Here is a 12098-nt window from a genome sequence, read left to right as displayed (position 1 = left end):
TATCTTTCTGGGTAACCTTAAACTGCCTGCTTAATACCAGTCACTGTAAACCATGGGGTTTTAAACTGAAGATAAGTTATACCTTGTATGTTATCACCTGTATTTTCTTGCAATAGCTTAGTAAAAAACCTCAATATTGCCACATTCCCTGTTTTGGGATTGCATCAAATGTGTGTTCCTGGGATTTTACCCCTTCTGGTGTCACCTGATCATCGGCTGCACTACAGTATGACATCAGGCTTTACAGTCACTGCTAGGCATCATGGGGCGTGTAGCCCTGTGTCGGACAGCTTGTGCATGTGGCAACTTCATATCCTCCTTATAATCTTACTGCTAGGTTAACACAAGTTTACAAATGCTGTCATTAGCATATTCTATGATACAAATATTCTTAAATGAACTTGATCAAAGAAGAATCCGCATATACCCACAAGGTTTTCTAGGACCCCAGAGTTCCCCTTTCAAAGTACTACTATTGTAAACAAAACATTGAAAAAATGTAAATACATGGGGGTTCCTCAGGGTTTTTTTTAATCTTTAAAAGCATATACTGAATTGCAGTTGGTGGCATAATTGTATACAACCTTTCCAGGGAGTGCTTTTGTAAAGAACAAAGGAAATACTGAGAGTCCCTCATAAGGAGATGGACTAATCGAAAATCTGTCCGTTCTGTCAGTCTTTTACTGTTACTGTTAATGGAGAGACAGTGACATAGAAGAAAAGTCATTTATAGACTTCACTCTGGGGAAAATGTATGTAATTTTTTTTTGGGGGGGGGGATAGTGGTCCTCTAAGGCAGGAGACACATTTTTAATCTAGACCGCATGCTTAAAACAATTTGCATGAATTAGAAATGTAATTGTGACATAATACTAGTTTATAATCACAGCTTAGTTTGTACAAGAGTTGCCAGAGCCCATCCCATTCTAATATAAGCATGAAATGGCCATAAAAACAGTTAGTTGTGTACAGCTTGAATTGGGCCAGTGAAATGCACTTCCTGTTGGTTTTGATTGGCCCAATTCCAAGCTGCAAATTATTTGCATGTAGGTCATAAAGATTAGCATGTGTTGTGTTATGCAATGGTGTCCCTATCCCCCTTGGGCGCATAGGGAGTAACTTTGACGGAGCTGAAGTTTCTTTGAAAACACAATAATTCGTATTCCAGCAATTGCTGGAAGCCGAATTACTTCATTCCCCACCATCCATGGCGGCCTGGATGGGGAATAGTATTTGACACGGCCGGGACTTGTGCAGCAGCAGGATCAACCATATACCGGCTGTATCCTGCGCCCAAGTCTCCCGGCGCCGATTTCTCTCATATGCTTCCCCCCCATCCCGCTGGAAGGTGTATTTCACGAAAAAAGTCTAGTAAAGAAAAAGTGAAATTGAGAGGGAGCGTAAAGGTATGAGCAATTCCTACTTAACACCCCTATCTACCACCATAATGGTATTGTCCTTCCGAACTTGGGTTCATTGTTGGGCTGGGAGAACGCCACAGGGTCTGCCCTAGTCCTGGCTGACTTTAATGCTGATGATATATTTTCTATTATGTTTTAAAACTGACACTTAGCAAATCATTTTTGTATTATCCACTCTCTTGACAGCGCCTTTTATTTTCCAGTTGTGTTTAAATGAGTGTTTATAATAAACAATGAGTCCAGGCAGCAGATAAGACAGCTCTGCAGTATAGTCCCCTTACATCTGTGGACGGTATTTCCCTCTGCTGTGGCACCATGTGACTTCCCTTTGCAAGTGTTGGCGGGCAGGTTGTGCTGTGGCTTGTGGGTATATGGGAGCTGTAGAGCCCATGCGGACATTCACTTCACGTAACTGCCATCCACATTACGTCATTATAACTTTGTATCTGTAAATGTTAGAAATATCACAGTATGTTATTTCATTTGTAGGCATACTTGTCAAGTGTTGGATTTCATCATAAAAGAGTCATTGTTCCAGTATCGTCCTTTCCATTTCTCTGCTAATGTGATACCAATGGCTGAGGGGAATTTATCAAGGCAGGTGTGGCATGACTTGGACTCTCATGCAGTGCAAGAGTGCTTTGAGGGATCGTCCAATGAATCGCCTGCCTTTTGTAAATTCTCACGTTCTGTCCAGTGAGAGATTCTAGTCTAATGAAGTCACCTTGTTTCCATGTTGTGTCTGTGTCTACCTGGACAACCTGTCCCTCCATCTGATCTTCAGACCGATGAAGGAGCCAGCGCAGAATCCATAGCGTCGTGCCGCGGTCCGGATACCATGGGGTTGTACACTCCGGACAGCAATTGTTACGATCTCCTCACTATCATAGGTAAGCAAACACATCATCTCAACAGACTCTACTGAGAACCTAGTGTGTGTACAGGAACCCCTTGATGCATCTGCAAAAAGATGGTGGATCTTCTCAGCCAAGCACAGTGTTCTACCCAGAATTTTTTTCCAGCCGGGTGGCATGAAAAAGTAGCCGGGTGGGGCGCAACAGGGGGAATGCAGGGCCGTGTACGCTCCGCTTACAGCATAGGAGAAGGAGGAAACGAGCCGATGTCAGCCGGGTGCTTACCAAAATTAGCCAGACGGAGCCCTGGGGAAAACACTGAGCCTCCATAAGACTCTTGCTTTAAGATATGCACCATCTGTCTTAAAGTGAACCTGTTAAGTCAAAACCAGGAAAAACTGTTTTTTGGTTGTTTTCAATGTACTATTACAGTGCTTTTTGTTTGCTTTTTAAAAAAACAAAAAATAGGCTTTATTTGCAGTACACAAATCTGGTTCACAGTGCAGGTGAAATAGACATCATATTTTTCACACATGTCCAGAGCTAGACAGTTATACGTATTGGGCATCATTAATGGTACCCATCAACCACTATTTTTCCGTCAATGTTTTTTGGGTTGATTCCTCTACCAATCATCTGATTGGTAACGTGTTCCTTGTTATTTGTGGACCCCATTGTTGTAGAACCACAAGGCTCAGCATGTCCTACAGATCAGATTAGACTGAGAAGCTGCAAACTCACACACAGATATGAGCTGGGTTTTTTGTTGTTGAGAAAATGCAAAGTTTAGCATGGTCTGAAAGGACATGCTGGCCCCTTGAGATTCCAGAGGTTTATTAGTGTATCCTAAGGGTTAAAAAAGAGGTGGGGATAAACGTCAGGACAGAGCTTTGTGTGCAAGCTGACCTAAAGCCCAATCTACACGATACGATTCTTTATATGATTCGATTACGATTCTATTTACGATCCGATTAAATCCGACATGTCCGATCAGGATTTGAATCGATTCAATTCGATTTGCCATTGTTTTGCAATGGCAAATCGAATCCTGATCGGACATGTCTGATTTAATCGGATCGTAAATAGAATCGTAATCGAATCATATAAAGAATCGTATCGTGTAGATTGGGCTTTAGGTCAGCTTGCACACAAAGCTCTGTCCTGACGTTTATTCCCACCCCTTTTTTAACCCTAAAGCTGGCCATACACTAGCCCGAGTTGCCGCCGTTTCGACAGCAGATTCGATCACTGGGATCGAATCTGCTGCCAATCGTTCGTGCTACACGCCGAATTTCGATCCATTTCGTCCGATCTCGTCGAGCGCTCCGTGCGGAAAATTACCGTCGATCGCCCGTGGGTAGGGAGCGCGCCGCTAGCGGCGTTCGAGTGCCCGACGACCGACGCAATAGGGCGGCAATACATTACCTGCTCCGGTCACCGCTGCTCCGTGTCCGCACTGGTCTCCGGTATGCTTCAGTTCCTCCTGCCCGGCAGGAAGTTTAAACAGTAGAGGGCGCTCTACTGTTTAAACTTCCTGCCGGGCAGGAAGAAGTAAAGCATGCTGGACCTGGAGACCAGAGCGGAGAAGACAGCGGAGCCCTGGGGACTGGAGTCGCGCTGGCGGAGCAGGTAATGTATGCGGGGGGAGCGGCAGCAGCACCACCACCACAACAGATTGTGAACGGTTTCAGGCTGAAATCGATTCACAATCTGTTTGCAGTAAAGGTAGCCATACGATCCTTCTCTGATCAGATTCGATCAGAGAGGGATCTATCTGTTGGTCGAATCTGATGGCAAATCGACCAGTGTATGGCTACCTTTAGGATACACTAATAAACCTCTTGAATCTCAAGGGGCCAACATGTCCTTTCAGACCATGCTAAACTTAAGGCTTTAGGTCACAGCTTTTTTTGCCTGTCAGATCAGATGGCTTTTTAACCTTCAGTGCTGCTGTCTGTGGGCTCTGCTCTCTGAGCAGCCAAGACATCCCGCTCTCTGCAGCGAGTGGATATCTGCTCCGTACGTCTGACACCCGGGGAGGAAGTGAGTGATTGTCTGCACTCCCCTCTTCAGTCATAAAGATGTGCCGTAATTCACAGAGATGGGCAAGTTAGTACGGCAAGGAATTACATGTACAACTTCGGTGGGGAGGGAGAGAGACAAGTGACACAACTGTGAGGAGAAAAGGAGGCACTGAATACCCGGATTACAAAGCCAAACGGGCTGTAGTTTGGCCAGCCCTGCCTTAGCCACACAGGCTCCAGTGTCCCTTCCCTGTGATCGTGCAGGCAGACTGATAGTAATGTGCCTCGTTCCTGGAGGAGCACTACGCCGTCAGTAGAACAGATGGTTACGCCTATTACCATGCAGAGCCAATGACTGTACAAGCCCGCTGGAAAGGCGAGATCTCGTACACAGAGGAGTTTGCTGGGCAATCTGCTACAGAGGAGTCAGAACAGCGCTGGTTTTTCTTAAATGCAAGAAAGCCAGCTGCAAAAGCAGCCGGGCGGGAGCCTTATCTCACCTGGGCGGCCCGCCCACTTAATTGATCCTGGAGAGAATACTGAAGCACTGGAGCATTGTTCTACTTACAGTACTTCTACCTCTCCTTGTCACTCCATTATGTGCCCTGTTGTTCACCTTACTCCACCCCCCCTTGTTACCCCACCCCATAGCAACAACGCATCGGTAGCCTGCAGGATAGTGACGCACCTGTACAGAACTCAGCCCTAAACTGTCGCCCAGGGGATCGAATCCCAATCCCTCCAGGCTAAAGTCCTCATACTTGTCTACAGGGCTTCACTCTGATATCACTGCTGAATGAACAGCTGAATTTGCACACTTACTTGTTGTGTGCAATAGCCTCATCCTCTCCAAAATGACTTGCAGTGCCCAAGCAATGGTATCTCACAGCCAGTAGCTGATGATTCCTCCTGAGAAGTTGGGACGGGGTAGCTAAACCGAGGAGCTCCTTAAAGTGGTCTGAAAGTCAGCATTTCTACTTTGCTCTAAAGGTGTGTATACACACAGTATTGTGACAAACGACGGGTCCGTCAGACCCTCCCGCAAGGCGGTCGTTCTGCTGACAGTAGTACGTTGAACGGCAGTAGAGCGACCGCCCCGCTTGTGTATGCACCTTAAAAGATTCCTCACAGCTTGAAAGCTACTATCCCAGAATTTTTTTTTTTTTCAGAACATCACTGAAATGGTTAAACTAAGCACTTTGTCCTGCTACTCAGCTTCAATCCGCATCCAAACTGTAGATAACAGTATCTTTGTTCACATTCCAATTTTGATATAATGTGTGTAAACACAGTGTAGTAGCTCTCCGTGTGTGCCTGAAGCACAGAGAGCTTCGCACAGTTCAGATTAGCTCATTAGAAGATGTTAATATATAATAAAAAGCAGTTTGAATTAAATGCAATGCCATCTTTCAGGGTACGATAATCTACACTTACGAAACTTGTAATTTGTAAGCAGACAATATTACTTACAGTGGTTTGCAGAAGTATTCGGCCCCCTTGAAGTTTTCCACATTTTGTCACATTACTGCCACAAACATGAATTAATTTTAATGGAATTCCACGTGAAAGACCAATACAAAGTGGTGTACATGTGAGAAGTGGAACGAAAATCATACATGATTCCAAACATTAACCACTTGCCGACCGCACACTCATACCGTGCGGCGGCAAAGTGGTAGCTGGAGGACCAGCGACGCAACTGTGCGTCGCCAGGGGCCTACCTAATTATTCAGGAAAGGCCGCTCGTGCGAGCGGCCGTTTCCTGTTAGATCACGGAGCGGGTCTCCGTGAATAGCCTGCGAGCCACTGATCACGGCTCGCAGACTAAATGTAAACGTAGGAGACATTTGTCTCCTTTGTTTACATTGTACGGTGCTGCTGCGCAGCAGCGCCGTAAGGCAGATCGGCGATCCCCGGCCAGTCAGCGGCCGGGGATCGCCGCCATGTGACAGGGGACAGCCTGTCACTGGCTGCACAGGACGGATAGCGTCCTGTGCAGCCCCGATCACCGGGGATGAGCAGGTAGGAGAGGGAGGGGGGAATTTCGCCACGGAGGGGGGCTTTGAGGTGCCCCCCCCCCCCCACCGCAACATGCCTGCCCACCGGAGCGATCAGACCCCCCCCCTGCACATCATCCCCACAGGGGGGAAAAAAGGGGGGCGATCTGATCGCTCTGCATGAAACATGATCTGTGCTGGGGGCTGCAGAGCCCACCCAGCACAGATCACAAAAAATAACGTTGGTCCTTAAGGGGGGGTAAAGGGTGGGTCCTCAAGTGGTTAAAAAAAAAAAAATAATACAAAGTGGGGTGTGCGTAATTATTCAGCCCCCTGAGTCAATACTTTGTAGAACCACTTTTTGCTGCAATTACAGCTGCCAGTTTTTTAGGGTAGTTGTCCTATGGACAGATTCCCCCACCTGAGCTGTAGATCTCTGCAGCTCGTCCAGAGTCACCATGGGCCTCTTGACTGCATTTCTGATCAGCACTCTCCTTGTTCGGCCTGTGAGTTTAGGTGGATGGCCTTGTCTTGGTAGTTTTACAGTTGTGCCATACTCCTTCCATTTCTGAATGATTGCTTGAACAGTGCTCCGTGGGATGTTCAAGGCTTTGGAAATCTTTTTGTAGCCTAAGCTTTCTTTCAATTTCTCAATAACTTTATCCCTGACCTGTCTTGTGTGTTCTTTGGACTTCATGGTGTTGTTGCTCCCAATATTCTCTTAGACAACCTCTGAGGCCCTCACAGAGCAGCTGTATTTGTACTGACATTAGATTACACACAGGTTACACTCTATTTAGTCATTAGCACTTATCAGGCAATGTCTATGGGCAACTGACTGCACTCAGACCAAAGGGGGCTGAATAATTACGCACACCCCACTTTGCAGTTATTGATTTATAAAAAAATGTTTGGAATCATGTATGATTTTTGTTCCACTTCTCACGTATACACCACTTTGTATTGGTCTTTCACGTAGAATTCCAATAAAATTGATTCATGTTTGTGGCAGTAATGTGACAAAATGTGGAAAACTTCAAGGGGGCCGAATACTTTTGCAAACCACTGTATGCACAAAAGCAAATATGATAACTGTATGAGTAATAAAAGTAGGAAAACACATTTTTGTTGAATGTTATGTCGGAGTTTCAAACCACTTTAATCAGTTTACACAGTTTACATCCTGCATACAATATATTCACTTCGTTGCAAGTGGCCGATTAAAGTTGCTGTGATATAATGAGCACAGCGGGCGTGCTAGCATGTGCCTGGGCTCATTAACCCCCCTCCCCCTAACTACACTATACTGGCATCCCTTCCAAGAGCTCCGATTCACTCCACCCGATCTCCTGTAATAACCCTCCTCCCCCTCCATGCTGCGATCGGGCAGCATGGAGCATTACAATGTAACAATCTTTACCTGACCTTGTTCCACCGACTATCGCGATCCTCTCCCTGCGGTCCCACTGTCAGCCTAACTATGCTGAATGAATCGGGTCCCGGCTTGATAGCGTCATCAAGCCGGAACCCGATCCGGTCAGCTTAGTGAGGCTGACAGCGGTAGTGCAGGGAGGAGATCGCGATCGTCGGTGGAACAAGGTCAGGTAAAGATCGTTACTGGTAATGCTTCTCTGCGCCCAACTCTGCAGGGGGGGGGGGGGGGAGACACCTGGCATTTGGGGGTAATAAGGTAATTTAAAGGGCCAACACCTGGCTATCCATGGGGGGACACTAATTAAAGGGCACACAGTTGGCTATCAATGGGGGGTGGGGTGGAGACAATGGAGCACACACCTGGCTATGAATGGGGGGAAGGGGATAATAAAATAAAAAAACATCTGGCTGACTATGTGGGAGGGGGATAAACATGCAATTCTGGGGTGGGGGTGGGGAGGGGTACAGAGTGACATGGCAAACTATGGGAGAGGGGGATATAAAAAAAAGCACATCTGGCTAACTTGGGGATGGGGAGGATTAAAAAGTGGCCCATCAATTAAAGAAAAACCCAAAGACACAAAATGGAAAAATGCACCTTTATTTCCAAATAATATATTGTCACCACACATTGTACTAGGATCATACTTTAATCACTGTAATAACCAGGACAAATGGGCAAATGTGTGGGTTTAATCTACAGTAGCACTTATTATTTTCAAACTATTATGGCTGAAAACTGGGAAATTACTTTTTTCATTTTTTTCCCTTATTACCTTTTAAAATCCATACAAAATAAAACAATTCTTAGCAAAAAGTACCACCCAAAAAAAGCCTAATTGGTGGCAAAAAAACAAGGTATAGATCATTTGTGTGATAAGTTGTGATAAGGTTATTGGCTAATGAATGGGAGGAGTGTGAAATGTAGAAAATTGCTCTGGTTTTTAAGGGGGAAAACCCCAGGGACGCGAAGTGGTTAAAGGACAGCTAAATTGAGAGGGAGCTGGAGGCTGCCATATTTATTTCCTTTTTAAACAATACCAGTTGACTGTTGATTTCAGCCAAAACACCTGATCTGCAGGCTTGTTCATGGTCTGGGGCTAAACGTATTGCAGCGGATGAGCAGGACAGCCAGGCTAATGGTATTATTTGAATGGAAATAAGTATGGCAGCCTCCATATACCTCTCAGTTTAGGTGTCCTTTTAAGGCTTATTGGTTGAAGTTCAGTTGAAGAGCCAGGCTTTTGTGAGAAGATTGAGCACCTGGTAACTTGGTGTGTCTGTAGATGAACTGCACATGCTCTGCAAAAAAATAACTCCATTCACTACACAGTGTACTGCTATCATGGCTGCAAGTAACTATGCTTTGAATCAATTGCCACATCTGTAAAAGTAGAGCTTTCAGCAGTCTAAAATGTAAAGTAAATAATCTTAAATTACATTTTCGCTTTTGTAGCGCTGATAGATATTGTATCAAAATGTCATTGGAATGTTTTGGTTCTTTGTTATGCATTATGATTACTGTTTATGTTCCAAGAACATTAAAAGTCCTATAGATTCACATTAAGAAATAAAGAACAATTCCCGACTCTTGTTCAGTCTTGTTTATCAAATGCATTTGTACTTTTTAGGGCTAGTTATTTCACGTGAGCTATTGATGCATCTCTTCCTCAGGGAAAGGTTTTGAGGACCTGATGATCGTCAACTTGGCAAGGTACAAACCATCAGGAGAGTGTGTCTGCATTAGAAGAATCAACTTGGAGTCCTGTTCCAACGACATGGTGGCCTTCCTGCAGGTAACCAATATCTGTGAGTGCTTCCCGCTTGTCTGTTTCTTATGTGCATCTTAGTGATTTCATCTTTTTATCTCTAGACGGAGCTTCATGTATCTAAGCTCTTCCACCACCCCAACATCCTCCCTTACAAAGCCACATTCATAGCAGACAATGAGCTCTGGGTGGTCACCCCGTTCATGGCTTATGGTGAGTAAAAGAAAGTCTGAAAGTCTTACTCTTTTAGGCAGTCTAAAGGTGCGTACACACGCCTGACTGCAGGCAACGACAGGTCCGTCGTCACCTCCCACTGGGTGGGCATTCCAGTGACAGTCCGGCGTGTGTACAGTCTGTCTGCAGACTGATACGGCTGTTTCTGAGCGATCTGCCCAGCGGATCGCTCAGAAACAGCCATATCAGTCCGCCGACAGACTGTACACACGCCGGACTGTCTGCTGAAAACCCGCCCAGCGGGAGGTGACGACAGACCCGTCGTTGCCTGCAGTCCGGCGTGTGTACGGGCCTTTACTCTTTTAGGCAGGCCCAGAGTAGTGTGCAGATAGTGGCTGCCAGCCCGCCCACCGCCCATACTGACGTATGACGCATGCGCCTGCCTACTTTCCACTACAGCTGGATACAGAATACTGCAGGGGTAAAAAAAAAACAGGTTTACTATAACAAGTTCTATTACAGTATATCAGCGTTTACTATACCAGGCTTTCCTCTCCTATACTTATAATGGGGCTTAGATGGGACCTGGACATTAGTATATTATACCCAAATGTTTACTATATCAGAGTTTGCTATAAGGATGGTCATTGAGCTGCAATTTTTATTCTAATGTTGTGGAAATGTATGCAGCTTGGAAAAGCCGTTACCAGCATAGATCCCTTGTTACGCAATGGATATCTGGAGACTTCAGTGTTATTGAATAGACTTCATCCACCCATACACTAACAGTCTTGCATTGTCCCTCCTTGCAGGATCAGCCAAAGACCTGATCTGCACACATTTCACTGATGGAATGAGTGAGCTGGCTATAGCCTACATCCTGCTGGGGGTACTGAAAGCCTTGGACTACATCCACCACATGGGATATGTTCACAGGTAAAACTGGGGCGAGGAAAATGCTGTATGTGTTCATCCATATGCTGTGGTGTGGATGAAACTACTGCAAACTTAATTATCAATTAATTATCAATTTAGTTACATTGTTTTGGCTTTTAAAGAGTATAAACCTTTATAAAACTGCTTTTCATAGATTCCACAGTCCCAAGCAAACTTTCCTTCATTACAACAGTCATACCTTCCTCTTCCGGTGTCTCTTAGGATTAGTATGCAAGCTCTGGGTGTCACCAGAACAGGAAATGAGGCAAAAGAAAAAAAAAATAAAGAGCAACAAAGAGCTTCTAATACATTTCACTTTATCCATAGCCAAAATAAGTGCCTTAGCTAGAGAATGTTTGTGAAGTATGTGCAAAGCTTAGCTCCCACAGGCTTCCGTAGAAGCTATCACTATACTCTCTACCCTGTATTACAAGACACCCCAGACTACACCTCTCTACCCTGTATGACAAGACACCCCAGACTACACCTCTCTACTCTGTATGACAAGACACCCCAAACTACACCTCTCTACCCTGTATGACAAGACACCCCAGTCTACACCTCCCTACCCTTTATTACAAGACACCCCAGACTACACCTCTCTACCCTGTATGACAAGACACCCCAGTCTACACCTCTCTACCCTGTATTACAAGACACCCCAGACTACACCTCTCTACCCTGTATTACAAGACACCCCAGACTACACCTCTCTACCCTGTATTACCAGACACCCCAGACTACACCTCTTTACCCTGTATTACAAGACACCCCAGACTACACCTCTCTACCCTGTATTACAAGACACCCCAGACTACACCTCTCTACCCTGTATTACAAGACACCCCAGACTACACCTCTCTACCCTGTATTACCAGACACCCCAGACTACACCTCTTTACCCTGTATGACAGACACCCCAGATTACACCTCTACCCTGTATGACAGAGACCCCAGACTACACCTCTTTACCCTGTATGACAGAGACCCCAGACTACACCTCTACCCTGTATTACAAGACACCCCAGACTACACCCCTCTACCCTGTATGACAAGATACCACAGACTACACCTCTCTACCCTGTATGACAAGACACTCCAGACTACACCTCTCCACCCTGTATGACAAGACACCCCAGACTACGTCTCTCTACCCTGTATGACAGAGACCCAGACTACACCTCTTTTTTTCCTTGTATGACAAGACAACCCAGACTACACCTCTCTACTCTGTATGACAAGACACCCCAAACTACACCTCTCTACCCTGTATGACAAGACACCCCAGTCTACACCTCCCTACCCTTTATTACAAGACACCCCAGACTACACCTCTCTACCCTGTATGACAAGACACCCCAGTCTACACCTCTCTACCCTGTATTACAAGACACCCCAGACTACACCTCTCTACCCTGTATTACAAGACACCCCAGACTACACCTCTCTACCCTGTATTACCAGACACCCCAGACTACACCTCTTTACC

The 12098-nt window shown here is 45.6% G+C and overlaps 1 protein-coding gene across 2 annotated transcripts in view; it reads left to right on the top strand.

The window, feature by feature from the left end:
- Nucleotides 1-12098, top strand: part of STRADA (STE20 related adaptor alpha) — a 64023-nt gene that overhangs the window by 29300 nt on the left and 22625 nt on the right. For both annotated transcript variants that reach the window (XM_068262852.1, XM_068262853.1), the window contains 4 exons: nucleotides 2206-2311; nucleotides 9405-9526; nucleotides 9604-9712; nucleotides 10486-10609. In XM_068262852.1, the coding sequence (XP_068118953.1) occupies nucleotides 2206-2311; nucleotides 9405-9526; nucleotides 9604-9712; nucleotides 10486-10609 (461 nt within the window). The remainder of the gene's footprint in view (nucleotides 1-2205; nucleotides 2312-9404; nucleotides 9527-9603; nucleotides 9713-10485; nucleotides 10610-12098) is intronic.

The sequence above is a fragment of the Hyperolius riggenbachi genome, chromosome 12 (assembly GCF_040937935.1).
Source record: "Hyperolius riggenbachi isolate aHypRig1 chromosome 12, aHypRig1.pri, whole genome shotgun sequence".
Taxonomy (NCBI): Eukaryota; Metazoa; Chordata; class Amphibia; order Anura; family Hyperoliidae; genus Hyperolius; species Hyperolius riggenbachi.
This window is presented reverse-complemented; position numbering and strand designations above follow the sequence as displayed.